General features: G+C 42.2%; 1 protein-coding gene across 2 annotated transcripts in view; it reads left to right on the forward strand.

The window, feature by feature from the left end:
- Nucleotides 1–24,115, forward strand: part of PAK3 (p21 (RAC1) activated kinase 3) — a 108,794-nt gene that overhangs the window by 15,708 nt on the left and 68,971 nt on the right. For both annotated transcript variants that reach the window (XM_029241515.1, XM_029241516.1), the window contains exons 2-3: nt 3,608–3,809; nt 23,370–23,470. In XM_029241515.1, the coding sequence (XP_029097348.1) occupies nt 3,635–3,809; nt 23,370–23,470 (276 nt within the window). In that variant the 5' untranslated portion in view covers nt 3,608–3,634. The remainder of the gene's footprint in view (nt 1–3,607; nt 3,810–23,369; nt 23,471–24,115) is intronic.

The raw sequence follows: 24,115 nt of genomic DNA on the forward strand, positions 1-24,115 counted from the left end.
TCAAGATCTTGGAAATAATGACCTCATAGGCAGATTGAACCAGCAGTCCATTAATAGTATCCTTTGTAGAAAGCTGTCTCAGGGGAGGGACGTGGCTTAGTAAATCGGCATTGTTTACAAACATAACAGAATAGAATCCCCCTTTTTTTCCTACGTTTGTGGAATAGTCGGAGACACCTCCCACTTGGGAAGCAAATACATTAACAGCAAGGCTTCCTTACAGGGCCCTACCCTTTCTCCATCGGTCACCGAAAAGTGTGCTTTGAAGCACTTGCTTTGAAGGTGAGTTAGAGATAACAAGAGTCTCCAGCCCTATTCCTTTGTCACCAGCTCAGAATTATCTGGAATCGTGAGAAGAAGATGAAGATTGGTTGTGCCTTGTAAAGAGTCATGAAGAACTGACGTAATATCAGGATAATTTGAGCAAAAGCAAATCTGAAATGTCTAGGTAAACGGAGTGATTATTTGCTTCATGTTCCTATTGTGGAAGTAGATAAAGATTCTTCAATTTCATTAACATCTCTGTAAAAGAGGTTTATTCCAGCCCCTCTTATAATCCCCTGATAAGTTGAATGGAATTAAACCAATTCCAGTTTGCTGGGCAGTAGAAAGGTGCGCCATCTAAGCTGGGTCCCTTGCAGAATGCCTGTGATATGGACCACAGCAAGTGTGTGGTATTCAAATTCTGGGCAGGGATTTCTAGTCTACTATAGGAGAGTATAGTGTGAATTTTATATCCCAAGTAGCCCTTGTTTCCCGACCTGAAAAGAAACAGGGCATCTACCTTTTGAGTCTCTACCCAGAGAGGATATTTAGGAAGAAAAAGGCCACTGTTACCCACACCTGATTATCCAGAGCAAAGGAGACTAGTATTTTGGATTACGGAGGTGCACTAGAACCCTGACTGGCTCAGACTCCTACTTGCCTTATTGTGTAAGGTCAACTTTGTATATCATGTTAAAGAGGGTATGTATGTTTCTCTGACTTCTGTTATCTCAAGTTAACTAACATGTCCTCAGAAAATAGGTATCATCCAGAACGTGGTGGCTTTCTCTTCCTGAGACACATTTTTCACTATGTTCTAGGTATTACCTAGAATCCTCAGTTCTTTTGCAATAACCTTCAAACTTCATTATTTTTACCAACCTAGATTCTGTATATTGAGCTTTAGTTAATAATGACCACATATTCAGGCATTATTTTTGAACCCAGAAAAGTAAAACAGACAAAGCACACACAGAGAAAAAATTAGTGCTTTTGGGCTTCCCTGGTGGCGCAGTGGTTGAGAGTCCGCCTGCCGTTGCAGGGGACACGGGTTCGTGCCCCGGTCCGGGAAGATCCCACATGCCGCGGAGCGGCTGGGCCCGTGAGCCATGGCCGCTGAGCCTGCGCGTCCGGAGCCTGTGCTCCGCAACGGGAGAGGCCACAACAGTGAGAGGCCCGCGTACCGCACACACACAAAAAACATATAGTGCTTTTATTCTGGTGGCAAATTCTTTTTAGTGGCTAAATTAAAACCAAGAACCCGTCTGATACAGAATACCACTGGTGAAGTCAGTCTTAAACTCACTTTTCTTCTGGAGAAAGAATGAATTTAGAAGGACCAAAATCAAAATGTGAAAGGGAATGTAGACCCATTAGCACTGATTTCATATATTTACCAGCAGTATCTATGAATATAATTGATCCTTGACAGCACAGTTAGGTTTTCATTTTACCTCGTGCTGTAGTTTCACCCGTATAGGAAAATAGGAGACTTAATCAAGCTGGTGGTGACAAATCATTTACTACTGATATTTTCACTGTCATGATTCCTGAAAAAGAAATACAGATTTGGTCTTAATGCATTAAGATAATGCAAGGCATGACACTTAGGCAAAGGAAAAGAAAAGAGATCTCTTGTCCAAACCAAGGTCAGACCAATCATTGTTAGTTGGCCGTCACCTGTGCAGATGGGGAAACTATTAATTGATACTCAGCTATTTTTGAATACGTACAGGCTCTATATATTTGAGAAAATCTAAAACAGTAAAAATTTCCCCATAACATAATGTAACTTAGAATTCATTACTGAAAGTAATAAACACATTGTAACCACTGAAGGGCTGAAAAGAGTTAAGGTAGATTATTTCTCACTGTAGCAGGTAATGAGGAGACCCCTGTTTTTGTTGTTGTTGCACTTAGGTTGGTTAATAGTAAATGTTACTGGAATAAAGTGATATGCCAAGTTGTGTATGGAGAGCTCATACACTCCTAAATTAGTGCCGGTTAATACTTGATGAAATTACAGAGATTTTGTTGCAGTGGGATTTGATTTTCCTTGTATTCGAACTGGAGATTCACTTGGAAGGTGCCCTTTTTTTTTTATATTGAAGTATAGTTGATTTGCACAATGTGTTCATCTCTGCTATACAGCAGAGTGATTCAGTGATACATATATATACGTTCTCTTTCATACTCTTTTTCCATGATGGGTTATCACAGGATATTGAATATAGTTCCCTGTGCTCTACAGTAGGACCTTGTTGTTTATCCACTCCATGTACAATAGTTGGCATCTGCTAATCCCCAACTCCCGCTCCATCCCTCCCTCCCCTGCCCTGTCTCCCCTAGAAGGTACTCTTCATGCGTGACATGCATGGCAAGGGTCAGGGCCCTAATGCAAGGACTTGAGTGAGAATGGGAAGACAGCTGGAAGCAGAAACATTTCCTTGTGGAGTTTGTGCTTTTCTAGTTCACTTAACCCTCCAGTGGCATGAAACCTGAATGTATTGAACCCTCAGCACAAGATACTAAAGAAGAATGAAATTAAGAGCAGATAAGTTGTTAAAACGAGACTGGTCCTTACCACCCTGTTACCCCTGTCAACTCCCTTGTTCCCTGTTCCAGGACATAAAATATGACAAGGAGGAAGGTTATGGTGTCTCCTCACGAAGCAGTCCTCTCCTTGGAGCTCCTCTTTGCTCATGGTGGCATTGGGCTCTGCTTTATCTTCTGCCTGCTCCTTGAAGATGCGGCATTTCTTCCCCTAGCAGTCCACCCCAACTCTGCTGAAACTACCAGGCTTACTAGTTGTTTCTCAGTTCTTTCTCCTAAAACAGTAGGGTGTGTTTCGTTAATCAGGTAAGAATCAGGCGCCAAAGGCATCCCAATGTCAAAGCAACTAACAGGTGATTGTTGTGGGCCATTAGGTATCAACAGCCAGGCCTGTGTCAATTCCAGACTCCAAGGAGGTTGTGCTACCTGACCACGATCATGAGGGTAGAATTTTTAAAGAAGAAAGATTGGAAATTGTTCATTAAAAGACTGAGTGGACAGCAGAAAATAGAGTGTCACTGGGGGAAAAGGAAGGGACCTTAGGTGTTTGTGTCTACATATTGAAAAGCCATTCATTATTGCCTTCGCTTTCCTCTTTGGGAAATGGCATCGTTGGGTTTTAGGCAGGCAGCTCCCTTCCCTCTAGAAAAGGAACCCCTCAGAATGGTCAGTGCCAAACCTGAGATGACATGAGATGAATGCTTTTGTTTCTAAGATGTTAGACTCCCCGGATTTACCAGGTTGTCTTTCAGACCTCCCTTAACTCCTGTTTTCTCCTCCTCGTCTTTAGGAGCTGTGCAATCAGTTGTAACTGAAAATGTCTGACGGTCTGGATAATGAAGAGAAGCCCCCAGCTCCGCCACTGAGGATGAACAGTAACAACCGGGATTCTTCGGCACTCAACCACAGCTCCAAACCACTTCCCATGGCCCCTGAAGAGAAGAATAAGAAAGCCAGGCTTCGCTCTATCTTCCCAGGAGGAGGGGATAAAAGTAAAGTATCAGTGACCGGGCATTGAAAAGGGGCTAGTTCATTCTTTCATTGTCACTTTCTTTCTCGAGTAGTCATTTCTTGAGCGTGGGCTGTTCAGGGCCTGCCTGACCTTTACATCTACACCTTCGGAGGTTGCATTTTGTCAGAGGATAATGCTTGATTGACTTACTGTGGGTTTACAGAAAGTACACTTATGCTGTGTTTGCCTTTCACATAGCCTTGAATTCATAGTGGTAGGCCAAGGGAAATCATAGCAACAGCACTGTCTTAAATATATGAATAGTGACTTTCTTTCTGATAACTTACGGGAGAATTTATAGTAAATCCCTTCCTAACTGCAAGTTGCCCTTATTGGGAATTTGAGTATAGGTGGATTTACTTCTGTATACCTTTTTGACAACCATGAAAATTTTGAATTGAGTATACGGAAGTCAGTCCAAGTGCCCCATTATTGTCTCTCTGACTATATCACAAGGTGGGAAGAAACTTCTGAGCTATTTGTTTCCTCTCCCATTCTTCTGCCAGTCATCCCCTACACAATCAGCCCTTTTTGCACCGAGTATCCCAACAATATACTATCGTTTATCCTTGTGTTGTTCATAATACCATTTGGTCCTTAAATGTCATACGCTGACACTTTGTAACATTGGGAGATATAAAATCTCTAGTAAGTAATTGTCAGGTTGCATTAATTAGCATAAAGCTTAAACATGGCTTCTATAAACGTGACTATTGCGGCGGAAGAGCGTAAAGCCAAGTACAAGGACTCCGGTACCAGAGAGAGTTGCTAAAGGGTAAGAGGGGTGATGTCTCTTGAAGAGAAAAGGGACGCTCTTGATCTTCTCAAAGGTAAAACAGATAGCTTTGTAGGTCGTTTATATGGTATGAAAGAATTCGTACCATAAGGAAAGCTGAAACTCTTATTAGGGCCAGTATCACCTCTTGTAGACCTGTGTCACTTAAGAGATGCTTTATCCCTCGTGACCCAAGGATGGAAAAGATGGAAATGATGTTAAACCTCTGGATTGAAGACAAGCAGAGGAATAAGAAAACACTTTGCATGCAAGGGACCTGCCATCACGCAAGAAGAATTTTCGAAGACATGTTTTCAGACACCGAAGTGGGTCCCGAGAAAAAGTATTGCCAGGAGCAAGGGTTGAGAAATGTATGGTGCACCATGACCCGGAGACCAAGTCACCTGATCCTGCAGCTCCCGTGTTGTATCTGCCACAACTGTAGAAAGCGACTGAAGAGGGGGATTATGTGCCTGCACGAGTCTTTGGTGCTGTCGAGACCGCCATGCTTTGGAAGCCCTTGAACAATCCCATCTGCCCTTTTGAAGAACACGAGCCAGCTGATTCTGACATGAGGTCAGCCAAAACAGAGAGGCTGATGTTTCTGTTTTGTGCTAATACTTCAGGTGACCTCATAGTGAAACCATTACCACTCTACAGAAAACTAGGCCCATGTCTTCTCAGAGGAAAATCCGAGCTAAGTTGCCAGTATACTGGCGTGCAAAGAGAAAAGGCTGGATGACTCCCTCTCTCCTTAGGAATTGTTTGAACAGTGCTTTCTTGCGGAAGCTCAAGACTACTTACAAGAAAAAAAAGTCTTGAATTCAAAGCCCTACTGATTCTTCACTGTCCTCTTGGTGCCGCAGATGCATTTGCCAGTGTGCATCCTGATGTTAAGGTTGTCTTTAGAACCAGTTGCTTGTTTCAGGTCCTGGAGCCCTTAGATCGGTGTTTGATCCAGCCGTTCAGGAAGACTAGGCCAAACTAATGTATAACTTTGTTGTTCAGAATCTCACAAAGGTTCATCTGTCTGAAGATCCTAGTGCATGGGATTCCTACACCATCACCAATGCTGTATTCTTCATAAAATAGGCATTAGATAGTTTAACAGAGCCTGTCATTAATGTGATCTGGGAGAAGATTTGGCTAGAGATGGTGAAATATCTTTCAGTGATTTCTCCTGAAGACAAAAAGTCTTTGGATGAAACAGAACCTGTAGGTGAGGGTGAACATTTGGCACAGGAGCAGTCATTGGCTGAAGTTGAATCTGAACTGGTTGATGCTGATTCACGTGATGTGCTGGGCTGGAGGATGACTCAGGAAGCTCCTGGGACTGCAGAGGTGATTATCATAAGTGATGATAAAGATAATTAGGAAGCTATGGCACTGCAGACAAATACGATTATAAGCAACAGGAGAAAAATTTTAAGAACAACACTAAATCCTCCCCAAGAAAGTAATGGAAAAATGGGTACCTTTACATGTCAAATCTTACGTGTTCAAAGCTTGAGTGATTTGGCAGAATTCAGTAAAGAGGTGACATTACGCCTTCCAAAAGAAATCACATTGGACAGAAACCATCTTCGGCAGAACTTAAATCATCGGATGGTGCCATTTAATACCATTGCTGGACAGCTGATAAGCTGCCATCGTACAAAACTTGAACGATTTAATTGAACTCTATAAAGAGGTGGAGTCTTTCTACAACACCATGTTCGGAAGAAAGCAACCTCAGAGGAGCCTAAATCATTGAGTCTTGCCATTTAAGTATCTGTGTCAGACAGCAGATAAGCTGCCTTCAGACAAACTTAAATGGTTTAATTTGAGCTCTATACAGAAGTGCTAAGCTGTCTTCAGAAGAGACTTGAGAAGACAGCATCTTCAGAAGAGCCAAAGTCATTAAGTCATGCCACTTAACTTCACTTGCTTGGTAGGGCTAAAGCCCCAAGTAAGTTGTTATAATCTCAGGACTGGACTTTGATGAAGACTCTGAGAGCACGAAGATCCATGATTTGGACCAACAGTCCACCTCTGTTCATGGCTTCACTGTCACCCCCATTTTCCACTGCCATAATGAGTGATACATCCTCATCACCTCTGGAAACCGTCTCAAGATCTAAGTGGAAACTCTACAGAGCCTCTCACGTTTACTAATTTAAGCTATGTAAACTCTCGTTATTCTTTTTATGTAATGTACTGTTGTTGTTTTACTGTGCAAAAAAATATTTATGAGGGCGTTCAAAAGTTTACGTGACCTCAGTTCCCCTGCCCTTTATTTCACCTCCTAAAATTATAACTTCCTCAAGCTGAACTCTCCTACCTAGGTGGGGGGGTCATTCAGGAACTTGATCTTCATAGGTAAGGAGGGGTTACGGTTTCTGTGTTTCTACCTCTTGGTGATTACTTGGATTATACCACAGTCAGTCTTGAATGAATGGAAAGAGCACTGGACTTACTTGGGTTCTGGAGACCTGCTTTCAAGTCCAGCTCTGCCACTAATTATTGTGACTTTGTGCTAATCACTTAGTTTTTTTGATCCTCAGTTTCATCACCTGTTAAATGAAAATAATAAGACCTGGCTTCCCTAGCAAAATATTTTTGATAATCAAATGTAATTCTAAATGTCAGAGTGCTATTAAAAGTGAAATTAAAAAGTGCTAAATAATTGTGAGGTGTTATTACGTCTGCATCATTCTGGAACTTACAAACAAACAACTAAAAAACTAGGTTTTAGAATTCTTTTTTCTTTTTTTTTTAAGTAACTTTGTCCCTAACTAGAATTTATATGTCAGTTACAGGAAATTTTAAAAAGAAAGTTAAGGGCTTCCCTGGTGGCGCAGTGGTTGAGAGTCCGACTGCCGATTCAGGGGACACGGGTTCGTGCCCCGGTCCGGGAGGATCCCACATGCCGTGGAGCGGCTGGGCCCGTGAGCCATGGCCGCTGGGCCTGCGCGTCCGGAGCCTGTGCTCCGCAACGGGAGAGGCCACGGCAGTGAGAGGCCCGCGTACCACAAAAAAAAAAAAAAAAAAAAAAAAAAGTTAAAATTACCCATAATTTCACAAGCCAAAGATAACTAACTGGGCTGGTGTTTTTCCGCCCAGTTCTTCTTCTCGTCATAGAGAAATTGTTCATCAATGATAAAAACTTGGAAAATAAAGACAAGAGTATAGAAACAGTAAAGATCACCCATATTCACAAATCTCAGAAACAATGTTAATATTTTAGTGGCTTGATTTCCAGACGTTTTTTTAATGGCTGTATATACATATACTTTTTTATATAGTTAAAAATCATAACGTATACAGTTTTATATCCTGCTTTTTCTCTCAACATTTTATCGTGAACACTTCCCTATATTTTAAAAAAGCTTTCATAAATATAATTTTTGATGGTATATAACATTTCATCATATAGTAGCATCATGGTTTACTTAACCATTTATTTTGTTCATTATTTGGGATCCTATCCAAATTTTTGTCATAAATAATGTCACATTGTCTATTTCCTTAGTTAAATGAAAATACTTGCTTTGGTGACAGCAGAGGTTTTTGTTTGTTTTAAGGGGTCTCTTTAATAGCTACATTTCATTGACCAAATGGAACTTCAAGAGACAGGTAGAAGAAAAACAAGTAGTAAACGTAATTTCCAGATGGAGGACCTGTCTTGGTTGGAGGCCTTTCCAGGAGCTGAATCTTGGTGTTAGAGCAAAGTAAGAGGGACAGTTTGCCACGAAATTATGAGGCTTCACCTTACAAAAGTTTTCAGAATTTAGACCAGGAAAAGGACATCCTGAACAAGTGGTTTGATGTTCCTTTATGGACCCTGTGAAGTGTGAGACTGATCAGGTTTCTCTTTTGTTGGCTACTAGAAAGCGTGGAGCCAGATGTATGGCCCCTGCCTAGCACTTGTAATGGGCCTCTATGGTATGTATGCACTTTGTATAGCTTTCTTCCAGGCTCCGTTTTATGTGCCTATCTTTGTTCTATTTTTTTTTTCCTTTCACTATATCGACTTTGAATTTCTGCTGCTATCATACTGTATTTTGTGTATTCTTGTAAGCCGTCTTGTATCTATTTTGGAACAAGGTGGGGAATGAATACATGGATGGGTAAATAAATACATGAAAAAATACATGAATAAATAAAACAATAAGGCAAAGGCAGTGAGGCAAATGAATCAGCCAGGACTCTGAAAATGGCGTAGTACCTCTAAAAATAATCAATGTTAAGGACTGGAAGCTTGGAAGAACGTGTGGGAAAGAAGCAGGTGAGGCTGCCTTTGGAGGTGACGTGTCCTATGTGACGTCCGTGTCTTCCGAAGCGTGCTTATGCGTCTTGTGTCTTGTGCTGTACTAGAGCATTAGGTGTGCTTCAGGGGGCATGCAATGCTGTATGAAGGGCTGTGTCTTTAGTGAGCACAGTTCATGTGCATTTTGTTTGTGGGAAATCGAGAGAGTTGGGAGCTGGTGAGCCTGCAAATGGAAGTGAAGGCCCCCCTTCCTGGAGGCGTACGAGGGGATAGTTGGCTAAATCAAATCAAGACGAATAGGAAGTGATCTGTCATTTACTGATTAGTTCCTACGCGCCAAGCTGTGTGACGGGCACTTTATGTGTATTGAATCTTTACATCCTTACAACTACTCTGTATTAACCCCTTTTTACAGATGAGGCCATTTAAGCTCAAAGCGTTTAAGTAGACAGCCTGTAGGGTCACATAGCAAATGATAGACGCCAGAAATCTCCCAGGTGTCTCTGACTCCAAACCCTATGCTTGTGCTACTCTATCACACTGCCTTGAAACAAGACAGAGGGATAGGTGGTAAACTATGTTCCTAGCATCCAAAAGCCAGCAGTGGCTTTCATTTTTCCTTAAGAAGATGGCAGTGCACTTTGAAACATATCTGAATTTCAGAAGAGGGGACTTTTTATTGCCACTCAGAAAGAAAGAAAACGTTTTTTCATGTCTTTCTGGAAAGAAATGATGGCAAGAAAATATTCTTGACAAGAGAGATGTGCCAGCATTTGATTTGGGTGCTTGATGGGTTAGATTCTCATTTGGTATGTGTACTTTATTGGCTTACATGTTGCTTACTTTAGAAGCTTGAGGTTCTAAATTGAGTGTGTTCATATATGTGAAAAAGTTCTTTTTTCTTAAATTTTACTGAAGAAAAAGTTCTTAAAGTGCCGTATAGTTTTGTTATTGTATTGCATACACACTATTGTGATAATTCCTAGAGTATGTTATCTTCTATATACACTACACAGCAGGAAGCATTACTGTGCAACAGTTATATTAAAGAAGACTCAGTTATCCTTTATGGTCTTGTTACTCAAATGTTTTGGTCAATGCACGTTATTAACTTTCATCTAATTAATGCACAATAAAAAATACTTAGTGTGATAACTAGACTGAACAGTATGCAGTCTTTCTTCGGTGATGCTGAAGACCCTTTGGGATCTTGCAGTAGCTCAAGGTTATTTTCCTTGCACTAACTATGAGTGGGAGTCTCAATTAATTGAGGGTTCTGTTAGCAGAAAGTCAGATGCCAGAGACCACTACATCCTGAATGGTGTTTACATTCCTCTTGGTTCTTCAAATGTAGACCATACAGCTCAGCAAAGAGTGCTCTTTGGAGGTCACTGCCTTGCCCTTTGGGGAGCGAAAGGGCACGGCATCTTGCTTGTCCTCCATGGTCAGTGCTCTGCCCCGGAGAAGAGCCTCCTGTACTACTCCTTTACTCCTAGAAGTCCTCTGTGTTTGAAATGGGAAGAAGGTGGGGTAAGGATGCACTCTATCTACTAGGACCCGTGCTTCTACTTCAAGGCCCGTAAACAGGGAAACTGGGCACAAATATGGTGGCCCAGTAGAACCAGCAGACAAATTCAAGAAAAGTATGGAATGTGGGATTAGGAGATAAATAGATGAAAGGAGAGAAGCAACGGGGCGAAATAAATTGAGAGAGGAAGTAGTGTATGAGAGGGAGATTAGGAGATGGAGAAGGTACAGGAAATGGATGAGAAGAGAGGAAGACAGAAGAGAGATGTATCAAACATTAAGATGAAGGGTTGCAAAGAGAGTGAATTTGACACCAGCTAAGGGATATGATGGAGTTGCTTTCCTCAAAACAAATGAGGCCTCCTCCACCCCTTTCAAACGTATTTTTGCCCTATATCATTATCCACGTGATCAGAAGTGTCCAGTTGAGGACGTGGCCTCATATTTGCCTTTTGTTTTCCAACATTTTCCATTGAAATTGTTGCATGTGTGAATTGGGTGTAAATGAGAGTTGGAACCGGTGTGTGTTGCCTGGAAGAAGATAGGTAAGAGTCAAGTTCATAATGATTTGCCAGAATGATCACTTTTGCTGAAAGTTTTTGAAGATGATACCACTGAAGGTGATGGCTGTCTGCTTGTATGTGAGTGGGAGTCACTAAAAGGGCTCACATGGGACCATCATTTCCTTTTCCCTGTCATCCTCATGGAACACCCAACCTCCGAATTGGGCTTGTAGCTACTCTTGCGGAATTGGGTACCACTTTGTGTTTTTATCTACACATTAAAGGCTGCTGGTTTATGGAGAGCATATATTGTTTTTCATAGCCACTGAAGACCTGACAGGAGGAAATGGGCTTACTGTTCCACCAGAGGGAATGGAACAAGCCATAAAGAAATTCCAGATATGCCGATTAAATATTATGAATTACGAAGGGTGAAATTTTCTAGGTTCTTTATGGGGGGGTGTCTCATGACTTTAGCAGGTTCTACCTGAAGGCAGGTGAAGGAACCTTCCACCATGGGCCTTCCCAACTATATACTTCTGGCGTTTGCTAATATAATGAAAGACGTAAGAGCAGTGAATGTTTAAGATAGCCCAGTTTAATAGCCTTTCTTGGTAGTTATATTTGCAAGGACATCATTCATAGCATGGAAGAGCTGGGTTTAAGAAGTGACAGATTACTTAATTCTCCAGCAAACACAGTCACGCTGCTAATACGTATATTCCTAGCGAGATGATGTGTTTGATGGTAGTTGTAGGGGTGTTACCAGCGTTCAATGTACTTTCATATCAATCACCTTCTTCAAACCTCCTGTGATGGGGGCAAGGTTTATCCATTTTGCTGAGGAAGGCAGAAGTTTAGAGAGGTTAACTGACCTCCACAAACTTGCCCCACTACTAATTACAAAGCAAAGCTGGCCTAGAATTTAGATCCCCGACTCCTGGTCCAGTGGCGGTTGACTATTATACCACTTGCCATAAAATGAGAGTCACCTAACTTGTTTTGAAAATAGGTTTTGGCCAATGGAATATGCAGAAATGGAATTTTTATGGAAGCAGGTGAAACTTAGGTGAATCTGACCCATTTTCTCATTCAGCAGTTAACAACAGTAGTCATGCCCTTTTATAAGTTACTCCTCCTAAGGGCCTAACTTGCTAGCAGAAAGTAACAGCCTTTGTAAAAAAAAGAAAATAGTTAATTTTTTTTCCCTGATTCCTGTGTTATTTTTTTTGCCTTTAAAATATTTTTCTATTACAAAAGTAATATCTGATATTGTTATAATTAAAATAAAGAACTATATTAAAATAGAAGACAAGAGTCACCTCTCATCCCTCCCTTTAGGTTCATTCATAATCCAGTATTTAAGGATTTGGGCCCTTTTCCTCATTTACTCAACATTGGTTTCCTTTTCTGCTCAGAATCGGTATGTATTTTGCCCAAGATGCTAGGTTTAAGCAGAAATATATCTGTTACGTAGAACCTCTTTTAAATCTTTTACCAACCTTGCACTGTCAATGTCTTTAAATTCTTAGAGCCAAGAATAAAATCTATTTTTATGCCTAACTTTCCATTGTAGTTACCACATAGTACTTTCAAGTATTTCCAATGGGAAAAATAAATTTTGAAGGTCAACAAAATGTCATTCTTTCTACCAAAAAAAAAAAAAAATAGAGGAAAACTAGATAATCTCTCCCCTCTGTAAGGGAAAATATGCACTCCCTGAATTCAGGAGGTGAGGAATTCCTGTGGGTCCCCTCTCATAATATGTCCTCAAACAGGATATTTGTTTATAGAGCAGGAGTGCCAGAAACTAGAACTGTCCTTGCAGAGGTCAGTCCGCCTGGAACTGTTTGCCCTCACAATGAACACTCGCCTTTTTGACGCCACCTGAAGGGCTGCTGTCGCCATAGAAAGAACTGTTTCGGGATACTTATTCTTACCCGAATTATAAGACCTCGTACATTTTCCTGGCTGGGGGCTGGGTAGGCAGGCAGTTATGGAACGGTGTGCTCAGTGACCCACAAAGCAGAGGATGGAGCAAAATGGCATTTTTTAACTTAAAAACACCAACTCCAGTACTTAATTTACTTTCCTGGTAGTTAAGTAGACACTAAGGCATTTTAATTCTTGAAAGACCACAAGGGTGACATTTTGTAAACGATCTTTGTGAGGCACTGCCTCTTGGTAAATTGGAGAAATTATCGAACCACTGAATGCGCCTCTCACCCAGCTAAAGAGTGACCAAGTCACTAAGGATCGTCTATTGGGAAAAGTAAAGGTTGTCACCCATAGGAGATGAATGGCCCTTTAAAAATACTTCTGTATCCTTCCAACATGGCGTTCCCAGAGCAAAGCCCAGGAATATTGAGGTGAAAAACAAGTATTTTAGTATGATGGATCTCTAACCCTGACACCCTCACTGCCCCTGCCAGAAATGACCCCATGTCGGCGCAAGTTGTTTGGCCTCGGGAACACGTGACACTGAGTACAGATTGCACCTGGGTAGGGGGAGCGCCACAAAGCAGGGAGAGGAGGGAGGGCTTCTAGTGTCAAGCTAGGGGTTGTAGGACAAGCAACCCTCCTAGGAGAGCTCCAACTCCAGCAACTCCAGTATGAGCCTCCTGGCAAAATGTTTTTATAGACCTCCTTTGTCTCAAAGGAACTTTCTGGAAGATCACAGGATAGAGACGTGCAACCAGCCAATGCCTAAATCTGAGTTGCGTGCGGACTTTGAGCCCAGATCTAGTTTATTAGCTATCGCGATTTAAAAATGAGATAGAACAGAATTGGATGTTAATGTCGGCTTACCTGGAGCATCTTTTGTAGTTCACTTATATGCTTTACTCAGAAAAGATTTGTGCCTGCTTTTTGTGTGCCTAGCTCTGCACTGTGTGTCGTGGGACGGGGAATACTACACATACGATAAGATTCCCTGTCCTCAGGTGATTTTCAATCTAGGTGCAGAAATCAGACACGCAGTTTATGCGGGAAATGCCCAGTAGGTGATCCTACGAGGCAACAGATGCAGTGGCAGATAGGTCCTCCCATTCCATCCCCACCATTCATTTTCTTCCTCAGTCTGTGTGAAACAGCGACCATTTTGAAGCCTGCCCCTACCATCATCCCACGTGTCCCTAGCAGCACAAAGCTATCTGGCTTGTCTTCCAGAAGACGCCTTTTCTGTCATATCATCCACCTGCTCAAAACCTTTCCCAGCATATTCGTTATCACTGTCTCCAATTTCATCTTCCTGATTTCCAAGACTACACCCTACCCATTTACCCTTCTGTCTTCTCGCTTCCTTGTCAATGTGCTGTATCCATTTCAGCGTCCAAGCTTTGCCTCTCCCGATTTTCCTGCTCGCGATGCCTTACCTTTCCTGCCTACCCATTCTTTAAGACCCATCTCCCAAATCCTACCTCCTCTCCAGTAAGCCCCCACTCTCCGCCACAGTTTTCTGATCTTCTTTTATTTTGACATGCTACAGCATTTATACTCTATTTTTCCCAACTTAGCACCGAATTTTCGTTGGTCTGGTAGTATCAGTTGTTGCTTCTTGTTTGCTAAGCTTCTTTCCCCAATGAGATCACAAACTTAGAATATTACTTTAGTTCCTAATGAGTCACGCAGCACAGTCTGTCACTACACTGATCCACAGTTCCATGTATACTGGTTAACGGACCTACTGGCTGGTTCAGAGGAAAAGGAAGCTGGGGCAGTAGCAAGAGAGGGTTGTTCCTCAGAGCCAGGGCTGTGAAATGCTTGCTGTTTAGAACTAGCCAGCCTAAGTGCTTTTTCCTTTGGAAAAATTGTTTCTGCATTTAAAAAATATGTTTTATACAATATTTTGGTTTTCTCTTTCTGTATTTATATGGCTTCCAATGTCACTTTTTTTTATTATGCCGTACACCGTAACTTTGCGTGCTTTCCATCGCTTTTTAAAAAATAATCATTGTTCTGTTCTTTTAGGCTAAATTTACGTAGGAAAGCATTTCTCTGTGTCTGTCCCCTGTTATTCTTTTTCTTTTCCTGCATGCTCTGTTTTGAAGGAGCTAGAAAGTGTTCTAAAAAATAATTCTGGACGTGACATCCAATGAGAAGGCCCAACAAAACTTCCAGGAATTTTAGGGGAAGATGACAAGTGGAACTCCTACAACAAGGAAGACTCAGGTGACAGATTTCTAAAATGCTTTCAGAAGGCAGGCATAGCACCATCCTGGGATTTCATCCAGGGGAGAACTGGTTGCTTTGCTGTACCTCGAACCCTGCACAGCTGTGTTGCCAATATATGCTTTTGGCCCCAAAGTGTCACCAGGCAAGAGGTATACCTGAATGAGTACAGAGGCATCCCTAGTGCGGGGAAGACAGCAACAACGCCATCACCGCCAACTGCAACTATAACAACTACTCTAAAACATACCCTCCCACCCCCCAGCCTTCTTGGGGAACCTGGATCAATGTCTCCTTATCCATGAACACATAATGGCAAATAGGCATGACCTGTTTCCATATATTGGGTCTCATTTCATATAATGAAGGTCATTCATTCATCCATTCATTTGTTCATTTGCTTATTCATTAAATATCTATTGAATCAAGTACTATGCTAGATAGATGTTGGGGTACAGAGGTGAATAAGTCCCAGTTCCTGCCTTTAAGGAACTGATGGCCTAATGAGGGACGCAGACAAGTCAGTCAATGAGTAGAGATCAGCGTGGTAAGTGCAGTAGAGAAGTGAGCACTGAGATGGGGCATCTGTTGAAGACTGAGGGAAGGGAGCAGTTAGGGAAGGCTTCCTGGAGGAGGTGACCACTCAACTGAGGTGAGTCTTACTGAAGGAATAGAACCAGCTAATAAAAGTTGGGTGGCATCCCAGAAACAAGGAGCAGCATTATGAAGGCAGTAGGCGTGACACACTATTAGTTGAGGTTCCATGACTGTAACTACAGGTAGTTCAGCATAGCTAGTGCATAGAGTGCTGGTGGGAGAGGCATGGAAGACAGAGCTGTGGAAGGAATTGGGGATCGGGTTCTGGAGGGCTTATATGTGCAATGCTAAGCGCTTTGAATATGATTCTGAAGGCGATGCAGAAACATTGAGGCAGGGGAATAATAATCAGATTTGTGTCTCACACTATCACTCTAGCCACAGGAGAAGAATGAACGTGGGTGGGGGGTGGGCGATGAAAGAAGACAAGTCAGGCTATGGGATTCAGGTAGGTGAGAAATGACAGTGGCCTGGCCTAAGGGCCAGTGTTGTAAGAATAAAAGAGGGCAATGCAGAGGGAACATTTATGAGGAAGAATTAATAGAACTAGGCAACTTATCAGATGGTGACAAGAGAAGCTAGAGGAGGGTGAGGTAGGGAACACAAGAGGAGTTGTAGTTTCTTATTTTACATGGGGAAAGGCAGTAGAGAATTCACTTTCTTTTGAAAATATTTCGAGTGAGGGGCCTGTGAGGCATCCAAATAGAGGTGTTCAGTCAGGGGACAGCAGAGAGGTCAGGGCTGGGGATCCATCTGGGGAGTCACGGAAGTAGATAGTGATTGAAACCGTACAAGTAGATGAGGTGACCAAAGGGAGAGGTGTGTTGATGAGAAGAGATGAGGACCTAGGACAGCTCCTGGGGAATACTATTTAAATTGTCTACAAGAGACCCAGAAATGTAGGAATAGACTCCAGGAAAGAATTGTGTGAGAGATGGTGGGGAGAAGTTAGTTTCATGAAGTGCATGGTCAGCAATGTCAGTTTTGACTGAGAGGTCAATGGTTGTAAGGACTGGAAAATGGCCGTCTTCAGGGAGGAGATCAATTTGGGACCTCAGAGACTCATTGCCGTGGTTTGAAGAGTGAGGGTTAAGGGAGTCTAGATTGCCTTTTCAAGAAGCTTAAGCTAGAGAAGGAAAATTCGAGAGACTATAGCAACTAAAGAAAGCTGTGTGATGGCAGGAGGTTTCAATTTTTAAAGACTAAAGAAATCTCAGCATGTTTTTTTAAAGCCAAATAGAAAGTGTTAGTAGAGAGGGAGAGATTGAAGATATAAGAAGAAATAGGAGGTAATTGATAGAGTGAGACCCCTGGAGAAGTGAGAGGGACAGGGATCTAGAGCACCAGTGAGGGCATAAACCTCAGGTAGAAGGAGAGGACACTGTTTCCGGTAAGATGTGAAGGGAGATGTTACTGATGGAGATAAATTCATAGGAGCGGGACAGGAAGTGAAGTCAAAGGAGTTCCAAACTGATGGCCTCCGTTTTTCTCAGTGAAGTAGAAGGAATTTCTTACACTGAAAGTAAGGGAGGAGAGGATGAAGCAGAAGTTTGAGCGAAGTTGTGAAATTCTAGAATATTCGCTAAGAGCAGTGGGAAAGGAAGTTGGCCAGGGTCAAGAAGGATACTGCTCAGTGCCATTGATGACCCAGTTCTGTCTGTGACCTTTATAGTAAGCACCAATCTGCATGGCTGTGTGATTCTTTTTCCCCCAACAACTTTTACCAGCCTCCGTATGGAAATGGAGATTTCACAGTTGGATTCTGTCAGGGTAAGGTTTTGTGGGAGAATTGCAAGAGGGGGCCACAGGAGCACAGTTCCCAGGGCACTGGCTTAAGAGAAGTTTAAATGATGGACCACAGAGTCTAGGCGAGGAGGAAGCTGAGAAATTGGCTAAAAATGGAAGGATCCAGGGATTGGAGGTTTAGTTGACATCAAAGAACAAGTCAAATAGGAATAAGGTCATGAAAGAGTGAGAAGGCTAGCAGGATGGGAGGCTGGACCCAGAGAATGAGACAACAGGGTTATTTCAGAGAGTATTTCAGAGAAAGGGTCATTCTGGATAATGAAGAGGCCTGGGGTAGCTGTGGTTCTCCACTCTGTCTGCACATCATCTATGGCGCTTAAAAAAATCACTTGCCCAGGTCTCATCCTCAGAAATCCTGATATAGTAGGTTCTGAGTGGGCCCAAGGTGTTGGGATTTTTATGAAACTCTACAGGTTATTCTGATGAGCAGCCCTGGTTGAGAACCACTGGTTTAATGGTGACCATGGGAGTGGATTGAAGAAGTGGAAAGGAGATGAAGTTCATTAGAGCTGAGGGAGGTCAAGGAGTTAAAAGGAGAGGGTGTGTATGAAAGAGGTGTCCATTTGTATATTACGTTTCACAGAGAGATGACAGCACTGAGTGTTGGAAAGAATACTGCGAGCCACAGTCCTCAGTGGATACGACGACTTGGCCAGGAGAACTAAATGGCAGTAACCTCAAAGGAGGGGGCTTTGTAGGAAAGTGCAGAAGTACTGATCTCAAACAAACAACATGGAATAAAAAGGAGGAAACTCTGCCCTTCTCCATTCCCCTGGACCTAAAGACTTGGAATGGGGAAGAACCGTCATCGTCCATCAGGATTATCTGAGGAAGTGATACCTTCGTTGGATAGTAGGGTTTAAAATTATTTTTCTCAACCCCAGCTGCTTAATGGAAATACCGGAGGGCATTTAAAAATTAAAGGTGCTGAGGTCTACCCCAGACTAAATCTGAATCTCTGGGGGCAGGGCTCTGAAATCTCTCTCTCTCTCTTACTTTTTTTGAAGTTTCCCACATGAGGGTGATGCACAGTGAAGTCTGAGGACCTAAGGCAAGAAGTCAACAGTGCACTTAATGAAGAGGTTGAAGTAAAGGTGTAGGGGGATTTTAATGGAGTAAGCCCTAGTCACTAGAGAAATGCAGAACATTGGGGTCGGGGTGTACAGGAGGTGACAGATGACTTCTCTTTCTTTAAAATGTAGTGGGGGGGCTTCCCTGGTGGCGCAGTGGTTGAGAGTCCGCCTGCCGATGCAGGGGACGCGGGTTCGTGCCCCGGTCCGGGAAGATCCCACATGCCGCGGAGCGGCTGGGCCCTTGAGCCATGGCCTCTGAGCCTGCGCGTCCGGAGCCTGTGCTCCGCAACGGGAGAGGCCACAACAGTGAGAGGCCTGCGTACCGCAAAACAAAAACGAAAAAAATGTAGTGGGATGGAGAAAGATGTCAGGATGAGAGATTCTGGAGAGATTAGCTGGCCCCTGGAGTTACAGCCAGAGCCATGAGCAGGTAGAGGGCCCCAGTGCCAAACACCATTTGTAATCTGTGGTCTAGTCAGCAATTTGTGGTCTTCGTTCTAGGTTCCAGTAGAATATGGTTGATACACTTAGAAAGTGGTACTCGTTTGTTCTTCTGCTCTCTGCAAATATCAACCCAGAGGTGATCAGGCCGCGTCTTATGAGCCCAAGATTCAGGTTAGGATGACTCTTAATATAAACAACCACTGCTCACAGAACTTTCTGGGGGAGATACAGACATTTTAGTATTCCTTAAAAAAAAAGAAGAAAAAGGTTCTCAGCTAGTCTCCATTCAGTCAATAACCATTTACTGAAGACTAACGGCTCAAACCTATTGAGGTTTTCTTTTAATGTTACTGAGTAATAAATAGTGTAGCTATTAAGAGCTTAGGCTCTGTAGACACAATTGAGACCTAGGTTCAAATCCTGGCTCTGACACCTGCCAGCTGTGTAATCCTGGATATGTGGTTTAACTTCACTGAGTCTTACTTTCCTCATCTGTAAAACAATAATAATACAATAATAATGCCTGCCTTATAAGATTGTGGTGGAGATTAAATGAGATAACCCTAGAAGCACTTTGCACATGGTGAATATTCCATAGATGATAGTGATTACGTGTGCAGACATAAGCCAGGTGCTAGGGAATGTGAGAATGAATAAGATACAGCCTCTGCTGTCAAATATCTCAGATTTTAGCTAGAGAGATAGGTATGTAAAGAAGAAATGACAATTCAGTGTTAATAAGGGCCAAACTCAGAGTACACACTGGGTAGCTCTCTGGGAGCATGAAGAGAAGGGCATTCAACTTTGTCTGCAGAGGGAAGACAGGAAAAGACTTGCCAAAGGAGAGGAAACACAAGAGTGAGTCTTCAAGGAAAAGGACTGGGGCTTCCCTGGTGGCGCAGTGGTTGAGAGTCCGCCTGCCGATGCAGAGGACACGGGTTCGTGCCCCGGTGCGGGAAGATCCCACATGCCGCGGAGCGGCTGGGCCCGTGAGCCATGGCCGCTGAGCCTGCGCGTCCGGAGCCTGTGCTCCGCAACGGGAGTGGCCACAACAGTGAGAGGGCCGCAAAGGACTAATGGGCGCAGATGTGGGGCGTTAAGAAGTAAGACTTCCCAGGCCTCCGTGTAGCTTGTGTAAAAGCTTGGCAGTAAGAGAAAAGCTTGGCAGTTGAGGGAGCATGAAATGGGTATGGAACAGCGGGGGCCATAGCAAGAATAGACAGTAGAGAGGTACGCTGGGGGCAGATTAAGCAGGCCCTTGGCTAGCACGCTAAGGAGCATGAACTCTGAACTTCTGGATAATGGGGAGCCATTGAAGGATCTTACAGGGAGGAATGCGGGCAGATATATATATTTCAAAAGGTTACTCCGGCCACAGAGTAATGAATTGCAGGGGGCAAAATTGGAGGTAGTAAGACCAGGTGAAAAATGCCGGTGCCTTGGACTAAGATGATGGTTTGTGGAGATGAAAGGAAGAAGATGCATCCAAAGTGAGTTTGGGAAATAGAACGCGATGACTGATTAAGGTAGAATTAAAGTAGGAGTCAAAGAAGCTCCCAAATTTATGATTTGGGCAGTTGGGCCAGGGCTGAAATAACCAAAAGCCAGAGTAAGCATGTGCCTAAGGCCCAGCACATCGGGGCACCCAAAATGTGAAAACATTTTGATTTGGGATCTAGAGTAGTTTTTTAAAAGACTTAAGTTAATCATCATAGGAACATCAGAACTTTTGGGGCTTCCTTCCCTTTTTATGCTTTAGTATTGCTTTTATTTGGGAGAGGAGGTCGTAATCTTTTCATTGCTTAGAGCCTCCCAAAGAGGAGGAGTCCAAGGCCTTAATCCTTCTCTGATCTGGGTGGTGAGTGCTTATCATTTCACCGAGAACATGGACACTGAAGGAGGAGCGAGTTTGAGCTTCCCGCCTCTGTTACGCTTTGTCCTGCGTGAAGAGAATGGCATAATTAGGCCGGTAAGGGACTGGCAACCAGATGGCCTTAGGGAGACCCCATTAGGCTGATTCACATAGCTCAGCTGAAGTGGAGTGTTTACGTCTAAGTCAACAGGCTTCAATTGTGCAGCCATTGCTAATGGAGAAGTAGGGAGAGCCTGTTTGCTGGCAAGAGAGGTCATGGATGCAAGTTGATGCAATGATTAGAGATGGAGACTAAGCTAGGGGTTCTTAACCTTGAGCCCAGGGGAATTTTGAACCTCTGAAGTTATATGCAAAATTGTGTATATGTGTGTATAGTGCAATTTTATAGACAGAAGTACCACAGCCGCCTTCAGATTTTTCAGAGTGATCTTTGACACCAAAAAGGCCACCAACCACCAGAGTACATTTACTATGAAGTGAATAAAGCTGCTTATTCAGAGTTTCTCACTTGCCTGGGACTCTTCCAAGGCTCTAGAAGAAGCCCTAGCAATTTTGTATTGTTTTTACCTAAAGGGAGCCTTCCTCTCAAATTACATAAAGTCTTTGGTCCCACAAAATCTGTATCTACCCCTGCCAACCGCAGATTAGGGAATTACCCATCATGAGTTAGTATCTGGGAGTGAATGCCATCCAAGAGGAATGAATGCCAAAGACTGCACCAGGAAAGGCAGAAGAAAGGATGCCCATCAAATGAAGAATGGTCACTGAGGGAGGAGGAGAATCAGACCACATTGTCAAGGAAGTATAAAGAGAGGCGGTTGGCCGTGTCCAACATGGATGGGAGATCAGGAAAGAGGAAAATAAGAAAACGATTACAGAAGTGGCTGGGACATCTTCAGTGAAGTGGCAAGAACAGAAAGCTGATTGTTCTGTTTGCCTTTCTGGACAAGTAAAAGTGGTAGGTGAACAAGTATAAATGGTAGCTACAGTCCATAAACATGCAGGGGAAGTAGAAGTACCTACCCAAAACTCTAATGTTCAGTTAAAATGATAGTCAATAAAGTAGGCTCACTGTAAATGTGGAATCCATGCTGAACTGAAGTTAGATGGCACATATATACTTTTCAAAATGAGTCCTAAATGTGTTCCATGGCCAGGCAAAGACTTTGAGTGACCCTTGTCCCCCCCCCCAACCCCAACCTTTCTTTCTTAATCCTGTATCTTAATCCTCTTACTACTTGAATTTCCATATTTCTGTCCCATATCTCTGTCCTCTGGCTGGCGGATATGGAACAGTGAGAGAGAGTAGAAAGTGAAAAGAAGCCATACGAATGACATTTGAACATGAAATGTTTTGAATTTAAAATTTGTCCTGGGTAACCCCCCAAACCAGTGATCCATTACGGTTAGTTAAATGTTGTCTGAAATTGAGGCCAAGGAAACATCTATTTGAACCAGAATGTTCTAAATTTGCCACCCTGGCAACTCTAAAGTTGATTGGTTTCAATGGGGCAAAACTGGTTCATGCTGACTTACCCAGTATTAGGGTGAGTATTATTTTTTTGACTGTGAAATGCAGCCATATCAGAGATACATGCTCAAAGTTGCTGCTCTGTCTATTATGGAAGCTAGGAAATGCCATTTTACAATGCTTCCATAATAACTTCCTCCTGTGATCTCTTTTGAGATAGACTAATTTCATTACAGTTCCCAACTTAATTTCTTCAGTGATTATACCTTTAAAGGCTTTTGATTTATTAACTGTTGATGTATTTCTTCATAATTGTGTCACTATGAATAATCTGTTACTTGAGAACAATGATTTTGAATGGCTACTGTGACAAAATTTATAGGGACATGGAAAAATAGCTACAAACTAAAATGACTAAACCAAGGAATTGGTTTGAGGTTTCTAAGAACTCGATAAAATTAATTCAGTAAAAAGCAACAATTTGTGTTTTGTTTTTTACTAGCAATGTTATTGCTTTGCAGTAGTATTCTCGTTGAAAGAAGACCAAGAGCCTATTAAGCTACTCTTCATAATGTAAACGTGTAAATTAAAGTTCTAGTTACTTGATATTTAGCTATGGTTTAAAATAGAAACAATTCATAACACTTTATAGATAGCTTAAGCACTTTTCTATTCTTTCTTTCTAATAGTAAGGCTTAGCTTGACTTGAGTCTAATGAATTTCTTCTACAGTATGTGGAATTTGATCCAACAAGACCAGTTAAACACAATATACCTAGATACCTGCTGATTGCATCATTAGACTGGTAAAGGACATAAATCAGTTTGACTGCAAGTTTTGTTTGAATGGGATTTGGAAATTTGTAAATTATTTGGACATAGCATTTTGTCAAACTCTCAGCCATTTATTTAAATAAAATTATAAATTCTGGAGTTAAATATTGTTATAATTGTGTTGGACTCAATTGCCTTTCAACTTTGTAATTATTTTGATGAACCTAATTGTACAACTTATGGATGCCAAATAAATACATGTTAACATTTTGCCTTTAGCCAATAAGAAGAAAGAGAAAGAACGCCCAGAGATCTCTCTTCCTTCAGACTTTGAACATACGATTCATGTGGGGTTTGATGCAGTCACCGGGGAATTCACTGTAAGTAAGCTCCTTATTTTTTTTTTTTTGTAAGGCATGAAAAGATTCCTTTGTGAAAATAGGTTTGAAGGAAGAATTGCCACGTCCCAAAATGTCAGACTTGATGTCTTTGGTGATTTCAAGGAAGATGGACTTTGCCTAGACAATCACAGATGGAACTAGAGAGTGGCAAGAGTATTGGCAAAATTATTTTGTCCATCTTAACAAAAACGTCTGATCGCGGTTAGCCTTCAACGTGATTGAAAATGCTAATTTACCATGGCACAGGAGATGTAGTCCAGATAGACTCAGCTTGAGCCTATGCTTTAGCACTTGAAGTGAATCAGAGAACCATTGACTCAACTTGGCCAGTGAAGACAGTCTATCTGAATAATTCAGGCTTTACAATGGAACCTGGATTACCCAGATAAGTTAACCACACTAACCAAAAATCTCTGTAAAATCGACCTTTTCTTCTCTTTGATTTCAAGAACATAGCTTATTTTTAGGCTTATTTACAGGTATATTTTGTAGACATTCAAAACAACAGACCCCATGTTTCAGGAAGAAATATCGATGGCTGTATCGTATGCTTTAGTGGTTATATGCTTACTTTATATTTGTGTATATGTGTATATATATATATATATATATACATATACACAA

Source organism: Monodon monoceros, unplaced genomic scaffold (genome assembly GCF_005190385.1).
Source record: "Monodon monoceros isolate NGI ecotype Baffin Bay Population unplaced genomic scaffold, NGI_Narwhal_1 Super_Scaffold_22, whole genome shotgun sequence".
Lineage (NCBI taxonomy): Eukaryota > Metazoa > Chordata > Mammalia > Artiodactyla > Monodontidae > Monodon > Monodon monoceros.